Genomic DNA, 24,835 nt, shown 5'->3' with positions numbered 1-24,835 from the left:
GGGGGACCTTTGTCTTTGCAGTCCGATGGTCCACCAGGCGAAGAAGCGGAAGCACTCGGACTCCCCCACGAGCACGCTCACGGGGCACATGCTGAGCAGCCTCAACCCCATCAAGCAGGAGCCAGGTGAGCCGCTCGCACGGGGACCGCGGTGAACTTGAGCCGCCAGGTGAGACGCTTGCATGGGGACCGCGGTGAACTTGAGCCGCCAGGTGAGCCGCACGCACAGGGACCACGGCGAACTTGAGCTAGGTGAGACGCTCGCACAGGGACCACGGCGAACTTGAGCCAGGTGAGCCGCTCGCATGGGGACCGCGGTGAACTTGAGGAGCCAGGTGAGCCGCACGCATAGGGACCGCGGTGAACTTGAGGCAGGTGAGCCGCTCACATAGGGACCGCGGTGAACTTGAGGCAGGTGAGACGCTCGCACAGGGACCGCGGTGAACTTCAGCCGCCAGGTGAGCTGCACGCACAGGGACCGCGGTGAACTTGAGCCAGGTGAGCCGCACGCACAGGGACCGCGGTGAACTTGACCCGCCAGGTGAGCCGCTCGCACAGGGACCGTGGTGAACTTGAGCCAGGTGAGCCGCACGCACAGGGACCGCGGTGAACTTGAGGAGCCAGGTGAGCCGCTCGCACAGGGACCGCGGTGAACTTGAGCCACCAGGTGAGACGCTCGCACAGGGACTGCGGTGAACTTGAGCCAGGTGAGCCGCTCGCACGGGAACCGCGGTGAACTTGAGGAGCCAGGTGAGCCGCACGCACAGGGACCGTGGTGAACTTGAGCCACCAGGTGAGCCGCACGCACAGGGACCGTGGTGAACTTGAGCCACCAGGTGAGCCGCTCGCACAGGGACCGCGGTGAACTTGAGCCAGGTGAGCCGCACGCACAGGGACCGCGGCGAACGCGAGAGACGATGGGAACAGCGTTGCCACCGCTTCCTTCCTTCTGCCAGATTCTGATCGATACTGAGATCTTCAAGGACCGCAAATTCAGTCTCATCGTCATCGTCATCACCGCAATCTCTACCACTGTCTGGCTGTAGGTCTACTCTTCCCCTTGTTCGCCGACCTCTGGGTGCCACTCCAATGCATCTGCGGTGTCAAATGTTTCAGCGATCAGATGTGTGCCCGATGTACAGGGATACTGTGCACTTTCGTCTGGTTAGGGGACCAGAGCATGGGCGAATGTCAAAGCAGAGCCTTTATTTAGCCTTGCAGGATTTATCTTGGCCCATTATGAATATTTTAAAGCACAAAAATTCAGCATTTACGGTAATCACAAAAACAAGCACAGTATGAATACTATACACGTTTATAATCACGAAATTAACGATAGACACTAGTATTCTACTGTTATCACGAAAATAACTACGAATTGTCTACAGTATAATCACAGAATTAAGTGCAGTATTAACAATACGCGAATAAACACAAATGCAAGAGATGCTCACCGGACGAATTCCGTTCAAAGACCGAACGAGAAAGACACCGGTGGAAGGTTCGCGATGAAATCCCACGGGAGAGGAAAAGCCGCGTGGCAGAGGTCGCAAACGGGTTTTGATTCCTTACCCGTACCCGCACCCGGCCGCACCAGGGTCGCAAATGGGTACCCGTACCCATACCCGGCCGGGTATGGGTACCCGTTCCCTACCCGTACCCGTACCCTACCCGAAATGAGTGACAAACGGTTACTCACCAGTGACTCACGGCCTACCCGTACCCGTACCCGGCTGCACCAGGGTCGCAAACGGGTACCCGTACCCGTACCTGGCCGGGTACGGGTAGCCGGGTATCGGGTAGGGTACGGGTATCGGGTACCCGGTTGCGACCTCTGCCGCATGGATGAAAGTTTTGAAACGCGGTCGTAGTTGAAAACGCCCGAGAGAACGAAGCACACTCACGTAGGTACCTACGTGACTTTACCGAAAGACACCAAAAAGTGTGAATCCTTGCAGAGCAAAGCGCGGCGAAGGCCCCCGGGTGTCACTTGAGCCACGGCGGCGTGGGGGGGGGGCAGCTGTAGTGCGGACAGCCGTCCTGCTCCTCTGTTCTAAGTGGCTGCTTGTCTCTCCTCTCCTTCCTTCTCAGCCTCTTTGACTGCTCACCTCTTTGTCTGTGTGCAGGTAAGCCGCTGCCTTTCGATGCAACTTTCCATTTTCCTTTTTGAAAAAACGAAAAACACGTTGATTTACATTTCTCAACCCCCCCCCCCCCCCGCTCCCGCGCGCTCCTTTCCCCGGAGAGTCTCCAGGAGGGTCCTGACACATGGAGACGTTTGGCGAACGTCTTGTTATAAAGAGCGTTTTGGGTGGCACTCTCGAAACTCCACACAGATATATTCTGTATCATGATGGTGGTGATGGTGACGATCTCTTGGCCACTTCACGGTCCATCTCCGATGACACCTGGTGTATCCAGACAGTCTCCCTGCGTGAATGTTTGTGTCTGTGTGTACGTGTGTGTGTCTGTGTGTGCACGTGTGTGTGTGTCTGTGTGTGTACGTGTGTACGTGTGTGTGTGTCTGTGTGTGTCCATGTGTGTGTGTCTGTGTGTGTACGTGTGTGTGTCTGTGTGTGTACGTGTGTGTGTGTGTACATGTGTGGGGAGCGGTGGTGCAGCGATTAGCGCGCTGCGCTACGAACCCAGCCATCACCCGAGTTCCATTCCCGCTCACGGCCAACACCGTTGACGATCATCTGAACCGGTCATAGGCCTCCCCTAGGTCGACTCAGCCCTAAATGAGTACTTGGTGCGCTGCGTGTAAAACATCGACACGGGGGGGGGGGGAGAGACGAGGGCGGCCGGACGGTGGCGTGAGAGTTCTTTTTCTTTGCCGGCCACACCACCCCGCCGTGCGTGCGCCGTGCCCGGCCTCAAGGTCGCTGCTCGCTAACGGCACTTGCCCCCGATGGCCCGCGTGAGCCTCACGTCGGCACCTTTGCCTGTGTGTGTGTGTCTGTGTGTGTCTGTGTGTGTCTGTGTGTGTGTCTGTGTCTGTGTGTGTGTGTCTGTGTGTGTGTCTGTGTGTGTCTGTGTGTGTACGTGTGTGTGTCTGTGTGTGTCTGTGTGTGTGTCTGTGTGTCTGTCTGTGTGTGTCTGTGTGTGTGTCGCTCGCTCGCGCGCGGCGCAGGAATGATAGGCGACTGCGGCAGCGACGTCTACAGCTACGACTGCGACAGCCTCAACGGCTCCTACCTGGACCCCAGCTACCAGTGCCTCAAGTGGCAGCCGTTCCAGCAGAACAAGTGGTGCTCGCTGCTCGACGGCTCCTGCAAGGAGCTGTGAGCCTCCGCTCCTCACCCCGCATGATCCATTTTGCGTTCGACTTTTTTACGCCGCCCGGAATCACGTCCCGAGATCCGACGCCTCGTGAGCAAGGGTCGTCCACGGCGGCGTGGCGGTCGACACGCGCGTGGCGACACGGCGCGCACAAACACACCAACACGAAGAGCACCCTCACCAGGCCGATGGGGGCACGTGCTGTTAGCGAGTGGCACCTGTGAAGGACGAGGGGTCGGTGGGCGGTGGGCTCTACCCGCGGGTAAACCGAGCGCGGCGATAATTGCATGAAAAATAAATCAATAAGCGAGACGCCCGTCGTCACGCTCTGTCGTGGATGTCGGTGACCCCTGGTGACCCCTGGCCCCCCCACCCCCCGCCCCCCGCGCCAGGCTGATGCCCACGTACCGCGTGGACGCCGACAAGGGCTTCAACTTCTCGGTGCCGGACGACGCGTTCGTGTGCCAGAAGAAGAACCACTTCCAGGTGACGGTGCACGTGGCCATGATGGGGCTGCCACGCTTCGTCAAGGCGCCCGACGGCACCAAGCCCGTCGACTGCTTCTACATCAAGCTCTACGGGGTCAAGGTGGGCACGTGGGGTCAAGTGGGGGGGTCGGGGTGGGGTCAAGTGGGGGGTCGAGGTGGGGTTAAGTGGGGGGGGGGGGTCGGGGTGGGGTTAAGTGGTGGGGTCGGGGTGGGGTTAAGTGGGGGGGGTCGGGGTGGGGGTTAAGTGGGGGTCGGGGTGGGGTTAAGTGGGGGGGTCGGGGTCAAGTGGGGGTCGAGGTGGGGTTAAGTGGGGGGGGGGTCGGGGTGGGGGTTAAGTGGGGGTCGGGGTGGGGTTAAGTGGGGGGGGGGTCGGGGTGGGGTTAAGTGGGGGGGTCGGGGGTTAAGTGGGGGTCGGGGTGGGGTTAAGTGGGGGGGGTCGGGGTGGGGGTTATGTGGGGGTCGAGGTGGGGCTAAGTGGGGGGGGGGGGGGGGGGGTCGGGGTGGGGGTTAAGTGGGGGTCTGGGTGGGGTTAAGTGGGGGGGGGGGTCGGGGTGGGGTTAAGTGGGGGGGGGGGGGTCGGGGTGGGGTTAAGTGGGGGGTCGAGGTGGGGTTAAGTTGGAATTCCATGAGGTCAGAATTGAGTATGGGTGGGGTTCGTGGGGTCAAAGTGGGGTCCATAGGTTCAAGGTGCTGCAGGACATTATTGTAAAACTGCTTGTTCACCCAGAAAAGCGTCGTTGAGACTTAAAGCTCTTTCCCAAGAGGGTCCTGCCAAATGTTTTCTGGGTCTGTCCATGCGTCTGTGCGTGCGTCTGTGCGTGCGTCTGTGCGTGCGTCTGTGCGTGTGTCTGTGCGTGCGTCTGTGCGTGCGTCTGTGCGTGTGTCTGTGCATGTGTCTGTCTGTGCGTCTGTGCGTGTGTCTGTGCGTGCGTCTGTGCGTGCGTCTGTGCGTGCGTCTGTGCGTGTGTCTGTGCGTGCGTCTGTGCGTGCGTCTGTGCGTGTGTCTTTGCGTGTGTCTGTGCGTGCGTCTGTGCTTGTGTCTGTGCGTGTGTCTGTCTGTGCGTCTGTGCGTGTGTCTGTGCGTGTGTCTGTGCGTGCGTCTGTGCGTGCGTCTGTGCGTGTGTCTGTGCGTGTGTCTGTCTGTGCGTCTGTGCCTGTGTCTGTGCGTGCGTCTGTGCGTGTGTCTGTGCGTGTGTCTGTGCGTGCGTCTGTGCGTGTGTCTGTGCGTGTGTCTGTGCGTGCGTCTGTCTGTGCGTCTGTGCGTGCGTCTGTGCGTGTGTCTGTGCGTGCGTCTGTGCGTGCGTCTGTGCTACAGATGGAGGCCACCAACCAGAGCATCAACATCGAGCAGTCGCAGTCCGATCGCAGCAAACGGCCCTTCCACCCAGTCAGGTGAGGACTCGCACGCGCCAGTACACACACTCACCAACACACACACTCACCAACACACACACACCAGTACGCACACACATTCACCAACACACACACACACACACCAACACACACACACACCAACACACACACACTCACCAATACACACACACCAGTACGCACACACACTCACCAGCACACACACACTCACCAATACACACACACTCACCAACACATACGCACCCACTCACCAGTACGCACACTCACCAATACACACACACTCACCAACACACACACACTCACCAACACTCACACACATTCACCAATACACACACACACTCACCAGTATACAAGGGTCCCCCATAACGAACTGTTAGGGGCACGTGCTGTTCGCAAGCCCCTCACAATGGCAGCACGAGCGGGTGGCGGTGTGTCACCCTACCCTGTCGTTACCACGTTAGCCTGCTTCCCCTTCACCTGCAGACGTTCTGTCACCCATTTACCCCATGCCTGGATGCTGACTTGCCACGTGTATGCATGTGCGCGTGTGTGTGTACGCGTGTGCATGTGTGCGTGTGTGCCCGTGTGTGTACGTGTGTGTGTGCATGTGCGCGTGTGTGTGTGCGTGTGTGCGTGTGTGCGCGTGTGTATGCGCGCGTATGTGTGTACGTGTGCACGTGTGTGTGTACGTGTGTGTGTGCATGCGCGTGTGTGTACGTGTGTGTGTGTGTGTGCGCGTATGTGTATGCATGTGTGCGTGTGTGCGTGTGCACGTGTGTGTGCGCGCGTGTGTGTGTACATGTGTGTGTGTACATGTGTGTGTGTGTGCGCTTGTGCGCGTGTGTCTCGTGACCCCGCCGTGACCCCCAGGGTGGACCTGCCGGCGGACCAGATGACGAAGGTGACGGTGGGGAGGCTCCACTTCAGCGAGACGACGTCCAATAACATGCGCAAGAAGGGCAAGCCCAACCCGGACCAGCGGTGAGGCCCCGGGGCCGGCTGTGCCGTGTGTCTGATGGGTGTGGTGTCTGGTGTGGTGTGTGTGTGATGGGTGTGGTGTGTGTGTGATGGGTGTGTGATGGGTGTGGTGTGTGTGTGTGATGGGTGTGGTGTGTGTGTTATGGGTGTGTTGTGTGTGTGATGGGTGTGGTGTGTGATGGGTGTGTGTGTGTGAAGGGGGTGATGTGTGTGTGTGTGGCGCGTGTGTGTGTTGGTTGTGTATGGGGAGCGGTAGTGTAGCGGTTAGCGCGCTACACCAGTGACGATTATTCGAACCGGTCCTGGGCCTCCCCTAGGTCGACAGCCTCAAATGAGCACCTGGTGCGGAGTGTAAATATCGCTACTAGGGAGACAAAGGCGGCCGGGCGTGGTTGCTGGCCACCCACCCCCTCGTGTGCCGTGCCGGCCTTCACAGGTGCTCGCCAACAGCACTTGCCCCAACGGTCTGTTAAGGCTACACGGGGGATCTTTGCCTGTGTCTGTGCATGTACGGCGAGTGTGTGGGTCTGGCAGTTGCAGCAGCTCCTGCTAGTGCTGAGTTGTGTTCGAGTCGTCGAGCTATTTGCCCCCCTCTCACCCCGGTGCGTGTGACGAGCAGCTACTTCCTCCTGGTGGTGGCGCTGCATGCTCACTCGCAGGGACAGGGTCACATGCTCGCCGCACAGGCCTCCGAGAGGATCATCGTACGGGTGAGTGGCCCCCTCGGCTACGGCTCCTCCACGCTGAGACTCACAGCCTCTCAGCTACAGCTCCTCCACGCTGAGACTCACCACCCTCAGCTACAGCTCCTCCACGCTGAGACTCACAGCCTCTCAGCTACAGCTCCTCCACACTGAGACTCACCGCCCCTCAGCTACAGCTCCTCCACGCTGAGACTCACCACCCTCAGCTACAGCTCCTCCACGCTGAGACTCACAGCCTCTCAGCTACAGCTCCTCCACGCTGAGACTCACCACCCTCAGCTACAGCTCCTCCACGCTGAGACTCACCACCCTCAGCTACAACTCCTCCACGCTGAGACTCACCACCCTCAGCTACAGCTCCTCCACGCTGAGACTCACAGCCTCTCAGCTACAGCTCCTCCACACTGAGACTCACCGCCCCTCAGCTACAGCTCCTCCACGCTGAGACTCACCACCCTCAGCTACAGCTCCTCCACACTGAGACTCACCACCCTCAGCTACAGCTCCTCCACGCTGAGACTCACCACCCTCAGCTACAACTCCTCCACGCTGAGACTCACCACCCTCAGCTACAGCTCCTCCACGCTGAGACTCACAGCCTCTCAGCTACAGCTCCTCCACACTGAGACTCACCGCCCCTCAGCTACAGCTCCTCCACGCTGAGACTCACCACCCTCAGCTACAGCTCCTCCACGCTGAGACTCACCACCCTCAGCTACAACTCCTCCACACTGAGAATCACAGCTCCTCAGCTACAGCTCCTCCACACTGAGACTCACCACCCTCAGCTACAGCTCCTCCACACTGAGACTCACCGCCCCTCAGCTACAGCTCCTCCACGCTGAGACTCACCACCCTCAGCTACAGCTCCTCCACGCTGAGACTCACCACCCTCAGCTACAACTCCTCCACACTGAGAATCACAGCTCCTCAGCTACAGCTCCTCCACACTGAGAATCACAGCTCCTCAGCTACAGCTCCTCCACGCTGAGACTCACCACCCTCAGCTACAGCTCCTCCACACTGAGACTCACAGCCCCTCAGCTACAACTCCTCCACGCTGAGACTCACCACCCTCAGCTACAGCTCCTCCACACTGAGACTCACCACCCTCAGCTACAGCTCCTCCACGCTGAGACTCACCACCCTCAGCTACAACTCCTCCACACTGAGACTCACCACCCTCAGCTACAGCTCCTCCACGCTGAGACTCACCACCCTCAGCTACAGCTCCTCCACGCTGAGACTCACCACCCTCAACTACAGCTCCTCCACGCTGAGACTCACCACCCTCAGCTACAGCTCCTCCACACTGAGACTCACCACCCTCAGCTACAGCTCCTCCACGCTGAGACTCACCACCCTCAGCTACAACTCCTCCACACTGAGACTCACCACCCTCAGCTACAGCTCCTCCACGCTGAGACTCACCACCCTCAGCTACAGCTCCTCCACGCTGAGACTCACCACCCTCAGCTACAGCTCCTCCACGCTGAGACTCACCGCCCCTCAGCTACAGCTCCTCCACGCTGAGACTCACCGCCCTCAGCTACAGCTCCTCCACGCTGAGACTCACAGCCCCTCAGCTACAGCTCCTCCACGCTGAGACTCACCACCCTCAGCTACAGCTCCTCCACACTGAGACTCACCACCCTCAGCTACAGCTCCTCCACACTGAGACTCACCACCCTCAGCTACAGCTCCTCCACACTGAGACTCACCACCCTCAACTACAGCTCCTCCACGCTGAGACTCACCACCCTCAGCTACGGCTCCTCCACGCTGAGACTCACCACCCTCAGCTACGGCTCTTCCACGCTGAGACTCACCACCCTCAGCTACAGCTCCTCCACGCTGAGACTCACCACCCTCAGCTACGGCTCCTCCACACTGAGACTCACCACCCTCAGCTACAGCTCCTCCACGCTGAGACTCACCACCCTCAGCTACGGCTCTTCCACGCTGAGACTCACCGCCCCTCAGCTACAGCTCCTCCACGCTGAGACTCACCGCCCCTCAGCTACAGCTCCTCCACACTGAGACTCACCGCCCCTCAGCTACAGCTCCTCCACACTGAGACTCACCACCCTCAGCTACAGCTCCTCCACACTGAGACTCACCACCCTCAACTACAGCTCCTCCACGCTGAGACTCACCACCCTCAGCTACAGCTCCTCGACACTGAGACTCACCACCCTCAACTACAGCTCCTCCACACTGAGACTCACCGCCCCTCAGCTACAGCTCCTCCACACTGAGACTCACAGCCCCTCAGCTACAGCTCCTCCACACGGCCACGCTCGCGACAAGCGGCACTCGTCCCGTCGTAACGGACTGCGGCCCGCGTGCCCCCTCGGCCAGGCGTCGAACCCGGGCCAGTTCGAGAACGACTCGGAGGTGCTGTGGCAGCGCGGTCCGCAGGGCGACGCGGTGTTCCACCACGGCCGCGTGGGCGTCAACACGGAGCGGCCCGACGAGGCCCTCACGGTGCACGGCAACATCAAGGTGGCCGGCTCCATCCTGCAGCCGTCGGACGCACGCGCCAAGGAGCACATCCGCGACGTACGTACCGCACCCACGCAGTTAGTGTCCGTGTGTCACCGTGTGTGTGTGTCACTGTGTGTGTGTCACTGTGTGTGTGTGTGTCACTGTGTGTGTGTGTTACTGTGTGTGTGTGTCACTGTGTGTGTGTGTCACTGTGTGTGTGTGTCACTGTGTGTGTGTGTCACTGTGTGTGTGTCACTGTGTGTGTGTGTGTCACTGTGTGTGTGTGTGTCACTGTGTGTGTGTCACTGTGTGTGTGTGTGTCACTGTGTGTGTGTGTGTGTTACTGTGTGTGTGTGTCACTGTGTGTGTGTGGGGAGCGGTAGGGTAGCGGTTCACGCGCTGCGCTATGAACCCGGCGACCCGAGTTCGATTCCCGCTCACGGCCAACACCAGTGACAATTATCTGAACCAGGCCTCCCCTAGGTCGACTCAGCCTCAAATGAGTACCTGGTGCAGTGTGTAAGCATTGCCACTAGGGAGACAAAGGCGGTCGGGCGTGGTGCTGGCCACCCACCCCCTCGTGTACCGTTCTGGCCTTCATAGGTACTCGCTAACAGCACTTGCTCCTACAGTCTGTTAAGGCTATACAGGGGATCTTTGTCTTTTGTGTATTACTGTGTGTTACTGTGTGTGTTACTGTGTCTGTGTTATTGTGTGTTACTCTGTCTGCGTGTGTTATTGTGTGTGTTACTGTCTTTGTTACTGTGTGTGTGTTACTGTCTTTGTTACTGTGTTACTGTGTGTGCCGGGAAAGGTCCTTGCAAGGATTATTCAACATTGCCTTGCCTGGCACGCTGAGGAGAGGCTCACGGAGCCCCAATGTGGTTTCAGGAAAAGACGGTCCTGCACAGATGCCATATGTTATGTCCGTCTGCTACAGCAGAGGTATAGGGAATTCCAACAAGACCTACATCTCTGCTTTATTGACCTGGTCAAGGCCTATGATACCATCAGTAGACCTGGGCTCTGGGTTGTTCTTCGTGCAGCGTCACCATCCTTGGTGTCTCTGGCTGTGTCTCTGCGTGTCCCACTTGTGTGTCCGTGTCCCTGTGCAGGTGGACACCACTGAGCAGCTCAAGCGGATTTCGCGGATGCGTCTCGTCCACTTCCAGTACAAGCCTCACTTTGCGGAGACGGTCGGCGTGGAGGTGTCACCGCAGACCGGTGACTCACTCGCTCGCTCACTCGCTTACTTGCTCGCTCACTCCCTCACCCACTGGCTCCCTCAGTCATGAGGAATTAGATCACTCGCTCGCTCACTCCCTCACCCACTCGCTCCCTGACTCATGAGGAACTCATTCACTCGCTCGCTCACTCACTCACTCGCTCACTCACTCGCTCGCTCACTCACTCGCTCGCTCCTTCACTCATGAGGAACTCACTCACTCGATATTTCACTCACTCACTCCCTCACCCACTCGCTCCCTCACTCATGAGGAACTCACTCATTAGCAATTCAATCACTTGCTCTCTCCCTCATGGGAAGCTCACTCACTCACTTTGCCGTTCTCACTCACTCACTCGCCCACTTGCTCCCTCACTCATGAGGAACTCACTTACTCGATCTCTCGCTCACTCACTCAATCTCTCGCTCGCTCACTCACTCCCTCACTCACTCACTCATGAGTAATTAACTCATGGGACGCTCACTCACTCACTTTGCCATTCTCACTCACTCGCCCACTTGCTCCCTCACTCATGAGGAACTCACTCACTCGATCTCTCGCTCACTCACTCGATCTCTCGCTCACTCACTCACTCCCTCACTCATGAGTAATTAACTCATGGGACGCTCACTCACTCACTTTGCCGTTCTCACTCACTCACTCATGTCGAGCGCACAGTGGTCCCTCGGAGGTCAAAGATGCTGAGCCGGCACCACTGAGAGCCTGGGTTCCACTCCGGGTCTCAGCTGCTGCCCGTGTTTAAACCAGGTTCTCAAGTGTAGCGAGACCCATCACCATGCACAGATAACCATAGGCTCACACAGACTGAGCTGTGATTAAACAGGGTTCTGCATTTCTTGTGTTAATCTCAACACCTGATGCCAATAGCACAATTCATTACTTAATTAGGGGGAGGGGCGGGCTGGGAGACGGTTGAGTGGCAGGTAGTCCAGCTAGGAAGCAAAACATTAAAATAAACAAGATACTGTGCTAGAGCATGCCTTTTAAAAATATATATAAAAACAAAAAGTAAATTATTTCACAAGGTAAGTGTCAATGTTAAAACTCTCGCAGCGAATGAGCGGGGTATGACGGTGCACGACGCAGTGTGCGTGACGATGCGTGCAGTTATCGTGAGGCTCATAAGCACAGGACATGTCGGTTACCGTTGTTCACTAACAGTTCATTTCTCTCCGCACAATCCAGGCGTCATCGCCCAGGAGATTCAAAGAATCATCCCGGAAGCCGTGAAGGAGACCGGAGACATGGTCTGCAACAATGGAGAGAGAATTGAAAACCTCTTGGTGGTCAACCAGGTGAGTGACGATAAGCTAGGTCAGCAGCAGGCTTTGGTGACAGGCCTCCGTGGTAGGCCTTGGTCGGAGGCTGTGATGGTAGGTGGTAGGTTTGGTGGCAGGCTTTGGTGGTATACCTTGGTGGTAGGCCTTGGTGGGAGGCCTTGACGGGAGGCTCTGATGGTAGGTGGCAGGTTTGGTGGCAGGTTTGGTGGCAGGCTGTGGTGGTAGGCCTTGGTGGGAGGCTGTGATGGTAGGTGGCAGGTTTGGTGGCAGGGTTTTGTGGTAGGCCTTGGTGGTAGGCCTTGGTGAGAGGCTGTGATGGTAGGTGGCAGGTTTGGTGGCAGGCTTTGGTGGTAAGCCCTGGCGGTAGGCCTTGGTGAGAGGCTGTGATGGTAGGTGGCAAGTTTGGTGGCAGGCTTTGGTGGTAGGCTGTTGTAGTAGGTCTTGGTGAGAGGCTGTGATGGTAGGTGGCAAGTTTGGTGGCAGGCTTTGGTGGTAGGCCTCGGTGGTAGGCTTTGATGGCAGGCTCCGGTGGCAAGTCTATCGCGACTTGCTGGGGGACAGTGGCAGACAAATTGGTGGCAAGTCGGCAGGTAGCTAGGTCAGTGGCAGGCGTGTTTGTGACAGATATACAATTCAGGCTGTAGGTGGCAGGCTGGGCAGGTGGGTTGGGAGCAGGTAGACAGGTCGGTCGATTAGCCTGCTAATGACGGCTTTGTGGCAGCAACCGTGACTCCATGGAAGCCTGTCCATCCATCTGCTGCTTTGTCCGCCTGTCCGTCCGTCCGTCTGGCTGACGGTGTTTGTGCGTCTGGTGTGTGGTGTGGCAGGACCGGCTGTTCATGGAGAACGTGGGGGCCGTGAAGGAGCTGTGCAAGCTCACGGACAACCTGGAGACGCGCATCGACGAGCTGGAGCGCTGGAGCAAGAAGCTGCACCTGAAGCGACTCGACAGCATCAAGTCGAGTGTGAGCGCAGGAACCGCGAGGTCAGAGAGGGTGACGCAGGTCACACACGCGCACGCACGTACACACACGCACACACGCACGTTTGAACGCACGTGTGTGTATGCATGCGCTCGCACACGCACGCACACATGCACGTACACATCGCCACTACTGATGGTGACGCCGCTTCTACTCATCCTGCTCATGATAATGAAGCTGCTGCCGCTGATGTTGATGCTGATGGTGGTGCTGCTGATTATGCTGCTGCCACTCATGATGATGCTCCAACTGGTGCTGCCGCTGATGATACTGCTGCTGATGATGCTGCTACAGCTATTGTGTGTTGCTGCTGCTGCTACTGCTGTTGCAACTTCTGCTACTGATGCTACTGCTGATGCTGCTACTGCTGCTGCTACCGCCATCGACGGTGATGATGGTGCTGGTGATTATGCTGCTGCTGATGATGCTACTGCTGCTACTGCTGTCGTTGCTTCTGCTACTGCTATTGCTACTCCTGTTACTGCTGATGCCGCTACTGATACTGTTGCTGCTGCCGATGATGATGATGGTGGTGATGATGATGACGGTGGTGGTGATGATGATGGTGGTGATGATGATGACGGTGGTGGTGATGATGATGGTGGTGATGATGACGGTGGTGGTGATGATGATGATGGTGGTGGTGATGATGATGATGGTGGTGATGATGATGATGGTGGTGGTGATGATGATGGTGGTGGTGGTGATGATGATGATGGTGATGATGATGGTGGTGATGATGATGATGGTGGTGATGATGATGATGACGGTGATGATGATGATGATGGTGATGATGATGATGATGGTGGTGATGAAGATGATGACGGTGGTGATGATGATGATGGTGGTGATGATGATGATGATGACGGTGGTGATGATGATGATGATGGTGGTGATGATGATGATGGTGGTGATGATGATGATGATGATGACGGTGGTGATGACGATGATGGTGGTGATGATGATGATGACGGTGGTGATGATGATGATGATGGTGGTGATGATGATGATGATGACCGTGATGATGATGACGGTGGTGATGATGATGATGGTGGTGATGATGATGATGACGGTGATGATGATGATGACGGTGATGATGATGATGACGGTGGTGGTGATGATGATGACGGTGGTGATGATGATGATGATGACGGTGGTGATGATGATGATGGTGGTGATGATGATGATGACGGTGGTGATGACGATGATGGTGGTGATGATGATGATGACGGTGGTGATGATGATGATGATGATGGTGGTGATGATGATGATGACCGTGATGATGATGACGGTGGTGATGATGATGATGGTGGTGATGATGATGATGACGGTGATGATGATGATGACGGTGATGATGATGATGACGGTGGTGATGATGATGATGACGGTGGTGATGATGATGATGATGACGGAGATGACGGTGATGATGATGACGATGACGGTGTGCCCACAGTCAAGGGGGCAGTCAGTTTAGCCGGGCGGGCAGCAACTTCAGCCGAGGGGGCAGCAGCAGCAGCAAAGGCGGCCATCGAAAACACGGCTCGCTGCCCCACAAGCCTCCAAGCAAGGCCGGCGCCAAGGTACGCACCGCACACGGACCGGGGAAGACAAACCATGGCCTACGCACGGGAGGCCCGGGGTGCTCTGGAATCTGGCAGGCCTGCCTCTGAAACGCAGATTAGATTTGATTTGAATTTTTTTTTACGATATGAAAATTCATCGGATGACCGGGCTTCCGGTTTAATCACAGCCCAGTCTACGCGAGTCTGGTTCTCTGTGTAAGTCCATGGGTCTCTATGTTAGTCCATGGGTCTCTATGTTAGTCCATGGGTCTCTGTGTAAGCCCACGGGTCTCTATGTAAGTCAATGGGTCTCTATGCAAGTCAATGGGTCTCTATGCAAGTCAATGGGTCTCTATGTAAGTCTATGGGTCTTTGTGTAAATCCATGGGTCTCTATGTAAGTCAATGGGTCTCTATGTAAGTCCATGGATCTCTACGTAAGTCTATGTATGCGTGTGGCTCATGCACGTGTGTGTGTGTGCGTGTTGCATGTGTGTGTGTGTGTTGCTTGTGTGTGTGCATGTTGCTTGTGTGTGTGGGTTCTGTGTATGTGTGCGTGTTGCTTGTGTGTGTGTGTTCTGTGTGTGTGTGTGCGTGTGTTCTGTGTGTGTGTGCATGTTGCTTGTGTGTGTGTGGGTTCTGTGTGTGTGTGTGCGTGTTGCTTGTGTGTGTGTGTGTTCTGTGTGTGTGCGTTCTGTGTGTGTGTGTGGGTTCTGTGTGTGTGCGTGTGTTCTGTGTGTGTCTCGTGTGTGTGGCTTCTGTGCGTGACGCAGGCTCAGGCTAGCCAGCCTCACCCGGGCTGTCTGGGTCAGAGGTTCCTGCAGGGGACGATCATCGCACTCGTGGTCATCATGGCGTTCAGGTGCTGGCGCCAGACCAACAGCACGGAAACCACACGGGCCAGACGCACACGACAACGACAACATCAACAACGCACGCAACAATGACAACAACAACGCGCACAACAACAATGCACACAACAACAACAATGACAACGCGCACGACAACACACAACAACAACGCACGCAACAACAACAACGCGCACGAACAACGCACACGACAACAACACGCAACAACAACAACGCACACGACAACAACGCACACGACAACAACGCACACAACAACAACAACACACAACCGCAAGGCTACACGTTTGCGGGGACGTTTGTCTGTGTGCGTGCGCGCAGTGTGGTGTCCATGTCGACGCTGTACATCATGAGCCTCAAGAGCGGGGACAGCTCGTCCGAGAAGGAGCTCGCCGAGTAAGCGAGCATCGGCACCACCGTTGTTTTATTGTTGTTGTTGTTGTTGGTATTATTAGTATTGTTGTTAATATTGTTATAGTTGTTGTTATTGTTATAGTTGTTAATATTGTTAGTGTTATTATTGTTGTTGTTGTTGTTATTGTTGCTGTTATTGTTGTTGTTATTATTGTTGTTATTATTGTTGTTATTGTTATTGTTGTTATTATTGTTGTTATTATTGTTGTTATTGTTGTTATTGTTGTTGTTATTATTGTTGTTATTATTGTTGTTATTGTTATTGTTGTTATTATTGTTGTTATTATTGTTGTTATTATTGTTGTTATTGTTGTTATTATTGTTGTTATTATTGTTGTTATTGTTATTGTTGTTATTATTGTTGTTATTGTTGTTGTTATTGTTGTTATTGTTGTTATTGTTGTTGTTATTATTGTTGTTATTATTGTTGTTATTGTTATTGTTGTTATTATTGTTGTTATTATTGTTGTTATTATTGTTGTTATTGTTATTGTTGTTATTATTGTTGTTATTGTTGTTATTATTGTTGTTATTATTGTTGTTATTATTGTTGTTATTGTTATTGTTGTTATTATTGTTGTTATTGTTGTTATTATTGTTGTTATTATTGTTGTTATTGTTATTGTTGTTATTATTGTTGTTATTGTTGTTGTTATTGTTGTTATTGTTGTTATTGTTGTTGTTATTATTGTTGTTATTATTGTTGTTATTGTTATTGTTGTTATTATTGTTGTTATTATTGTTGTTATTATTGTTGTTATTATTGTTGTTATTATTGTTGTTATTGTTATTGTTGTTATTATTGTTGTTATTGTTGTTATTATTGTTGTTATTATTGTTGTTATTATTGTTGTTATTGTTATTGTTGTTATTATTGTTGTTATTATTGTTGTTATTGTTGTTATTGTTGTTGTTATTATTGTTGTTATTATTGTTGTTATTGTTATTGTTGTTATTATTGTTGTTATTATTGTTATTGTTGTTATTATTGTTGTTATTATTGTTGTTATTGTTGTTATTATTGTTGTTATTATTGTTGTTGTTATTGTTGTTATTATTGTTGTTATTGTTGTTATTGTTGTTGTTATTGTTGTTATTGTTGTTATTGTTGTTGTTATTGTTGTTATTGTTGTTATTATTGGTGTTATTAGGATTCCGCCAGTTTGCCCAGGAGAGTCCTGCCAGGTTTTGCGCAGGAGGCCAGGGCGGCGGGTGGCGGCGGGGGGGGTGGCGATGCTGCTGCTGTGCCTGGTCCCAGCTGAGTGACATCGCCACGCGCGTGTCTCGTTGCTCAGAATTATGGGGCGGTGTTGGCCCACACCGGCTACGTACGTTGTGCGCATTTTATTTTAGCCATGGGGAGGAAACCGGAGAACCGGGAGGAAAACCCCCACGCAGAGCAGGGGGAGAGCACCTGAGTCAGGAATCGAACCCGGGCCCTTCTCGCCGGGAGGCACGAATGACACCCCAACCCCCCCCCCCCACGTTAGAATTACCCCCCGATTTTTTTCAAAATCCCGATTGCGCTGTTGGCGACGCTTCATCACGAGACGTCGAATCCATTGGGAGTTCTCGCGCTGCGGTGCGACGACAACGACGACGGAGAGGTTAAACACGGCGGCCACAGACGCAGGGTCGCGCCAAACGGACATTGCGGGAATCTTGTTAGCGGAACCCGACAGCGAAAGATAAACGGGCGGCAGCCCGAGTTGGATCCGAGATCACGTCTGGGCAGTCCAGTCAAGGGCTCTAAGGTGGGCAGCTGTTGAGCCAACAGTGGAAGTTCCTCGTTGCCACGTGTACGACGGCCGCGAGTAGACACGTGTTTTATTGTCTTCGCTCCCTACCCCAGTAGCATTGTGTCGAGCACTTCCAAATACTGGACGGGCTCACAGCCGGCGACACAACCGCCGAGTAATTACACCACGCTGCCAAGTGAGTGCACGCACGCGCACGCACGCACGCGCACGGCACAGCACTTGCCCCAACGGTTTGTTCGAGGCTACGCCGGGGAGGGGGGACCTTTGTCTGTGCATGCAAATCGCTGTGCCGCTGGGCGTGCGCCCGGCTCCCCGCAGGTGGCGAGCTCCCGTGCATCGACCTGTGCTTCAACCCCCCCTGCCGGCCCATGTGCTGCCCACCGCCCACTGCTGCCCCATCCACGGCCGATCTCCCAGGCCACAATCTCACTTCCACCGCCGCCTCCTCCTCCTCCTCCTCGTCATCCTCGTCCTCATCATCCCAAGCCTCCTTGCCCAAGCTCTCCGGCGGTGAGCGTTGATGTGGAATGAATCGACGGAGGTTGGTGGATCACGCACGGTGAAAAACTTGTTTATATCTTGCGCTTTCGTGACTGCAGGAATGAATATTGTTTGGGTCTTTCGGTAAAGTCACGTGGACAGGTTCAAATTAATGGGAATAAAATAAACAAACAAAAAAACCTACGACGTTTCGATCGCAACGCAAGCGATCGTCATCAGGATGAAAAAAAGAGGGGGAAAACTGCCGAAGGCCGGCTCTTTTAAAAGGTTTAAAATGGGCGTAGCCCAAGGTCATAAGCATCACTAGCACCGCCCACTTCGTTTATGACTTGCAATCCAGAGCTCGCCGGTTCGACTCCATCTCTGTCCTTCCACCAACTAAACTAACCACGTTTATCTTCATGGTTCTTTCGGTAAAGTCACGTAGAATGGAAATAATAAAATAATAAAAATGAAACATAATAAAATTATTCTCACGACGTTTCGGCCACAACGCAAGCAGCCGTCCTCAGGTGAAGAACAGGTCTGTCGGGGGACGGCTGCTTGCGTTGTGGCCGAAACGTCGTGAGAATTATTTTATTATGTTTTATTTTAATTATTTTATTATTTCCATTCTACGCGACTTTACCGAAAGAACCAAGAAGATGAATCCCTGCAGTCACGAAAGCTTTAAATCGAAAAATTTAACCACGTTTAGTCGAGCGGCTGGCCGCGTGTGGTGGGGTAAAGAGTGTGGTCACTCCGCACACCTCCCAACACGCCTGGCCCGCGCGGAGAGTCAGACCTAACAAACTACCCTGGAGCTCCGCTCTCTCTTCCGCCAGTGGGGGGGCGCGCGCGCGAGCGAGCGAGCGATTGCAGGGCTGCGCCTTGACCTCTGACCACCACTGGAGGACGACGGCACTTTTGAGTGGCAGATTCGTGCCAGAAAGGCGCCGTGCATTTCAGCAAAAACTCAAATAAACTGGACTTTCCACGACCACCAAAAATAAACTCGGCTTGCCGCTGCCGCGTCATTTCGCCCCGCAGGCCCGCGCTCCCGCCCGGGCGTTCGGCCCAAGTCGATGCCGTCCCCCGACGGCCCCAACGGTGCCAACGACGCCCTGCCGGCCCGCCCCACCAAAGCGCTCGTCCATCTGTTCGCACGCCGGCACGGAGCCGTCGCCCGTGGCGGCGGCGGAGGAGGCTCAACCACGCACGCCAAAGGTAGCCCGGCCGGTAGCTCAGCCGCCCCGGCCGTGCGCCACGGTCCCCTTCTCGACCGAGGAGCTCCCAACTCTTGTCTCGCCGCATCTCTTCTATGCAAGGAGATCGCAGAACCAAATGTGTTGTGCACCCCTCCTCCACCGACACGGCCAATGCGGATCGCCCTGCTACATCTCCGGCGGAGCGAGAGAAGAGAACTGGCGACAACACAGGTCGACATTGGTACGTTGTAACGTTACTTGGGGCCATTTTGCTCGGTGCGCTTGTGCATAGGGCCACCGCTGGGTGGAGGAGGCCTCCTCGACTCGATGGTCGGAGCGGAGCGGCAGCGGTCGCCCCTCCCGAGTCCCGCTCCTGGGTCAGCGGTCGGCGGCGGGGGCGGGACGAGCGCGCCGGCCAATCAGACGGCACCGCGGGGCGGGGGCGGAGCCGGGGGCCGGCGGAGGAGGAGCAAGAGGAGGAGGAGGAACGTGGGGGATGTCGACTGTAAGCTTGCTGACGATGGTGATGATGCTGACGATGGTGATGATGGGTGACGATGCTGACGGTGATGATGGGTGACGATGATGGTGACGATGCTGATGATGCTGACGATGATGCTGATGGTGCTGACGATGGTGACGATGATACTGATGATGCTGATGATGGTGACGATGATACTGATGATGCTGATGATGGTGACGATGCTGATGATGGTGACGATGCTGACGATGATGCTGACGGTGATGCTGATGCTGACGGTGATGCAGATGGTGCTGACGATGATGCTGATGATGCTGATGATGGTGACGATGCTGACGGTAATGACGATGCTGACTATGGTGACGATACTGACGATGATGATGGTGGTAATGGTGACGATGCCGACTATGGTGACGATGATAGTGATGGTGACGATGGTGGTGATGGTAGTGATTTTGGTGATTGTGGTGACTGTGGTGATGGTGATGATACTGACGATGATGGTGATGGCGGAGATGGTGGTGATGGTGGTGATGGTGACGATGATGGTGATGGTGGTGATGGTGGTGATGGTGACGATGATGGTGGTGATGGTGACGATGATGGTGATGATGGTGATGGTGGTGATGGTGACGATGGTGGTGATGGTGGTGACGATGGTGATGGTGGTGATGGTGGTGATGGTGCAGGGACTGACACCAGAGCACGGAGCATTCAGATCCTGGAGAGTCAGCTGACCATCGACACCAACTACTGTGTCGCTGGGGCTCCGTGCGGGTGAGCGTACGCACTCACCGCCTCGCTCACCTCGTTCACCACCCCAGTCACCACCTAGTTTACTGCCTCACTCACCGCCTCGCTCACCGTCTTGCTCACTCGCAACTGCTGACGTAGCTCCGTCTCGAAATGCCAATGGGCCCGATGTGGCGACAGCTTCATTTCATGTTGACGTGGACATACGGGAGAGGAAACCGTGCCGAGTCATCTGTGCGTCTCGTTGTTGAGTTCCTCTCGCTGCTGGTAACACCGATGTGTGTGCGTGTGCGTGCGTGCGTGTGTACGTGTGTGTGTGCGTGTGTACGTGTGTGTCTGCGTGTGTGTGCGTGTGTACGTGTGTGTGTGCGTGTGTGTGTGCGTGTGTACGTGCGTGTGTGCGTGTGTGTGTGCGTGTGTACGTGTGTGTGTGCGTGTGTACGTGTGTGTGTGCGTGTGTGTGTGCGTGTGTGCGTGTGTGTGTGCGTGTGTGTGTGCGTGTGTGTGTGCGTGTGTGTGTGCGTGCGTGTGTGCGTGTGTGTGTGCGTGTGTACGTGTGTACGTGTGTGCGTGTGTGCGTGTGTGTGTGCGTGTGTGTGTGCGTGTGTGTGTGTGTGTGTGCGTGCGTGCGTGTGTGCGTGCGTGTGTGCGTGTGTGTGTGCGTGCGTGTGTGCGTGTGTGTGTGCGTGTGTACGTGCGTGTGTGCGTCACAGGAAGGGCAACTACACCATGGTGATTCCCATCAGTGGCGAAACCCCGCCCGACCAGCTTATCCGACTTGAGCTCAAGTAGGGGCTCACAACAACAGCAACAACCAACAACAATAAACACAATCGTTTCACCCTTACAATTCTAGCAACAACAACAACAACAGGCACAACAACACAACAGCAAGCACAACAACACAAAACCCTTGCTATGAACCCGTCGACCCGAGTTCGATTCCCCGCTCACGACCAATGGCGAATATCCGAACGGGTCTTGTGCCTGCCCCAAGTCGTCTTCAGCCTTAAACGAGCAGCCGGTGGGGTGCGTAATTAATGTCGGCACCGGAGAGACAAAGGCGGCCGGGCACGGTACCGTCGGCCACCCGTCCCGCCGCCGGCTAGCGGCTCTTGCCCCGAAAGCGGTCCCGGTGAAGGCTACGCGGGGGACCTTTGCCTTTGCCTGTGTGCGTGCAGCACGTCGGAGCCGCTGCTGATGTACATGTGTGACGCGGAGCAGACCGCACCCTGCCTCGCCAACGTGCCCCGCCCCGAGCTGCTGCGGAGCACGCAGGTAACAGGGGGTGGGTGGTGGGGGTGGCAAGGGTTGAGTGGTGGTGGTGGTGGGGGGTGGGGGGGGAGGTGGTGGTGGTGGGGGTGGTGTTGGGGGGGTGGTGGTGGGGGTGGTGGGGGAGTGGTGGTGGTGGGGGGGGTGGTGGGGGTGTTGGGGGGGTGGGGGAGTGGAGGTGGGGGAGTGGTGGTGATGGTGTTGGGGTGGTGGTGGGGGTGGCAGGGGGGGAGTGGTGGTGGTGGTGTTGGGGGGGTGGTGGGGGTGGGGGGGGGGAGTGGTGGTGGTGGTGTTGGGGGGGTGGTGGGGGTGGCAGGGGAGGAGTGGTGGTGGGGGGGGAGTGGTGGTAGGGGTGGGGGGGGGGAGTGGTGGTGGGGGTGGTGGGAGTGGTGGTGGTGGGGGTGGGGGGGGGAGTGGTGGTGGGGGTGGGGGGGGAGTGGTGGTGGGGGTGGGGGGGGGAGTGGTGGTGGTGGTGGGGGGGTGGGACCGGGCCGGCGACGTGACGGCCCGGCAGGGTAGTCACGCGGTCGGGCCGCTCGACGTTGCCGAGCTTCGCGGCCCGAATCACGCGGGCCGCCCTGGTTAACAGCGCGTCCTGCGCGTTCACCGCTAAATATTCCCCACGGCCGCGCTCCCCGCCGCCTCTGGCGCAGTCCGCAGGAGAGCCGGGCGTTGCGTGGTCAAAACTTGCCAAATTCGTTAAATCTTGACTTAAAGCTTTCGTGACTGCCGGAATCCATATTCTATGGGTCTTTAAAGTCACGTAGATAAGTTCAAAGGAAATGACACAAAATAACGAAAAACTACGAGGAGCGGATGCAGTTCGGCGGGTGGCACAGCACCACGAGTTGATTTCGTGACAACAACAATAACAACAACGATAATAATAGGGTTGTTCCCCTTTTTTCTAGCCACAAAACTGAAACCTTTTTACAAGGATTCATGTCTGCATTAACCACAATACTTGCAGTCAAAATGCAAACAAAAAACACACTGATAATATATTGACATTGTCCTTGAAACCGATTGGTCCACACCAAGGGACGGCTTTCTTTTGAGCCCCGACCCAATTGGTTGCTCGACCAGAGGACGCCAAAAGGCGTCCACAGCTCAACGATGATAACAGCCCCAACTTGCACTCTGTGGTGATGTCTGCGGCGCGCGTGTCCAGGGCTACCAGCACACCTGGGACCTGCTCGTCGCGCCCTTCTACCGGAGCACTTACCACTTCAGGGTCGTCGTGGTGGTGAGTGCCTCCTCGCGCGCTGGCCCAATTCTCCAGGAGAATGCTTTTGTCTCCCGGACGACAGCGTTTGGAAGGTTGTTATGGACAGACGGCCGGGCAGGAGTGGTGACGGTGGCCACGCTGCACGCGGCCGCCTGTAATCCGGAACCGTGCAGGCAGCGGCGTGGGTGGTTGGTGGATCACCGCACACAGATGTTGCAAAACTCCCTTTGCCGTGCGCGTCGATGAGGTGCCAAACCCTGGCTCGTCAGAGGGCGGTACAGTCAAGTGCGGGCTCATCTCCATCTGTTCCATCTGTACGGGGATCGAGCGTTGCCCCCCACACGTGCGTGCTCCAGTTTCCTCCGACACTTATCAGCAGCCGTCGTTAATTGGCCAGGACGCGGAAATCAGCGGCAGCTACGATGCACCATTGGAACCTCATTTGCCAGAAGAAAAAATATGATAATCGTTTTTTTTACCCTTTTATCTGGCAACAAAACTGACACCTTTTTTTTTACAAGGAGTTATGTTTGCATAGACCACAATACCTGCAGTCATAATGCAAACAAAACACATAACTCTGATAATGTATGCACTGTCCTTGTGAGACTAGGCTCTAAGGAAAGCTGTCTCCGGTGTGGACCAATCAACTTCAAGGACACTGCATACATTATCAGAGTTATGTTTTTGTTTGCATTATGACTGCAGGTATTGTGGTCTTTTTGTAAAAAAAGGTGTCAGTTTTGTTGCCAGATAAAAGGGTAAAAACCCGATTATCAGGTACGATGCAGTTTGCATGAACGACGCTACGACGTAACAACGCTCGTTCTCGTTACCGTCACCGCGTCCCTGCAATAGAAATACTCAACTTCCACCACCGGCTCTGCGGGGCTGTAAACAGGAGTTGTGAACCTCAGCAAGCTTCTGACTTAACTTATTATTTTTTCCCAATGTTGTGGGTTTACTCTCCAATACACCGGTGTGCTGAAGTAGTAACTATTTTTTTGTTTTACGTGAAAAACCTCACTAATTGGCCGCGCCCGGTGGTGGTGGTGGCGGCTTCATAACGACACGTCGATATTTCCGCGATCTAACCCCAAAAAAAACATCTTCACGGTTAAAAAAACATCTTCCATTACCGTCGACTGGACGGCCAGCTTGCTGAGCTCGAGAGCGAAACCGGCCGATCGATCGGCCACTCGGCCCCTCGGCCCGGCGGCGACGACGGGCCCCCGCGGCCTCCCGGCAGCCCGCGGGCCCCCCGCCTGGCTCCAGAGGCGTCACACGCGTGGCTCCGCTCCCGCCCCCCTCCCCCCCCCCCCCCCCGCAGGGCCTGGCGGACTGCGGCACGAGCGCTGGGCAGGCCGAGGCCACCTTCACCGACTACCACTTCATCTTCCAGCGCATCTGCACCTGAGCTGCGCGAGGGACGAAGAGACGAACCCCAACCGCAGCGCCACGAACACCACCTGGGCCCGCCCGCTCGCTCTCACGGCGGCCTCTCTCTCTCATCCCTCTTGCCTTGTCCCTTTGTCTCTGTCCGTCTGTCGCTGTCCTTCTGTCTCTGTCCGTGCCCACTGACTACTAGGGCCGCAGACGCGCTGCGGATGTTGGGGGTGTGTGCCCCCCCCCCCCCCCCCACCACCGCCACCGACTCTGCTAAGCGCTCTTCCCGGTCGTTGTTGGGTTCCTGGGTAGGTGGCCGACACGCCAAGAGCCAGGGGGCCGCCAATGCCGCCGATCTCAGCGACGGGGCGAACGGCGAGGTCGCTTCGCCTCTACTGCGGTGGCGGTGGTGGTAGCGGTGGTGGGGGCGGTGGGGGTGGTGGTGGTGGTGGTGGGGGCGGTGGTGGTGGTGGTGGTGGGGGTGCAGTCGTACTGGGGGCCGGGCGAGGGGCTCTTACTACGAGTGGACAGCTCCCGGTGCTGGCTGGGTAGAGAGCGGAGGCACGATCTGACCAAGTTGGCCCCCACTTTCTCACGGATCACAGGA

At 55.7% G+C, this 24,835-nt stretch overlaps 1 protein-coding gene across 3 annotated transcripts in view; it reads left to right on the top strand.

Annotated features, from left to right (window-relative positions):
- Positions 1-24,629, top strand: part of MYRF (myelin regulatory factor) — a 65,193-nt gene extending 40,564 nt beyond the window's left edge. The window contains exons 6-27 of one of the 3 annotated variants that reach the window (XM_078869067.1): positions 22-125; positions 3,133-3,283; positions 3,674-3,869; positions 5,085-5,161; positions 6,011-6,121; positions 6,738-6,828; positions 9,184-9,384; positions 10,425-10,533; positions 11,742-11,851; positions 12,664-12,821; positions 14,285-14,399; positions 15,154-15,242; positions 15,568-15,642; positions 17,513-17,595; positions 17,739-17,930; positions 18,951-19,127; positions 19,401-19,613; positions 20,279-20,366; positions 21,056-21,130; positions 21,524-21,620; positions 22,786-22,860; positions 24,173-24,629. In XM_078869067.1, the coding sequence (XP_078725193.1) occupies positions 22-125; positions 3,133-3,283; positions 3,674-3,869; positions 5,085-5,161; positions 6,011-6,121; positions 6,738-6,828; positions 9,184-9,384; positions 10,425-10,533; positions 11,742-11,851; positions 12,664-12,821; positions 14,285-14,399; positions 15,154-15,242; positions 15,568-15,642; positions 17,513-17,595; positions 17,739-17,930; positions 18,951-19,127; positions 19,401-19,613; positions 20,279-20,366; positions 21,056-21,130; positions 21,524-21,620; positions 22,786-22,860; positions 24,173-24,259 (2,674 nt within the window). In that variant the 3' untranslated portion in view covers positions 24,260-24,629. Of the gene's footprint in view, positions 1-21; positions 126-3,132; positions 3,284-3,673; positions 3,870-5,084; positions 5,162-6,010; positions 6,122-6,737; positions 6,829-9,183; positions 9,385-10,424; positions 10,534-11,741; positions 11,852-12,663; positions 12,822-14,272; positions 14,400-15,153; positions 15,243-15,567; positions 15,643-17,512; positions 17,596-17,738; positions 17,931-18,950; positions 19,128-19,400; positions 19,614-20,278; positions 20,367-21,055; positions 21,131-21,523; positions 21,621-22,785; positions 22,861-24,172 lie in introns of all 3 variants that reach the window. The other 2 variants (XM_078869066.1, XM_078869065.1) reach the window with 2 other exon arrangements.
- Positions 24,630-24,835: the final 206 nt, after the last annotated feature.

This window comes from Lampetra fluviatilis, chromosome 27 (genome assembly GCF_964198595.1).
Source record: "Lampetra fluviatilis chromosome 27, kcLamFluv1.1, whole genome shotgun sequence".
NCBI lineage: Eukaryota > Metazoa > Chordata > Hyperoartia > Petromyzontiformes > Petromyzontidae > Lampetra > Lampetra fluviatilis.
Note: the sequence above shows the minus strand (reverse complement) of the source record. Positions and strands in the feature narration are given on the sequence as shown.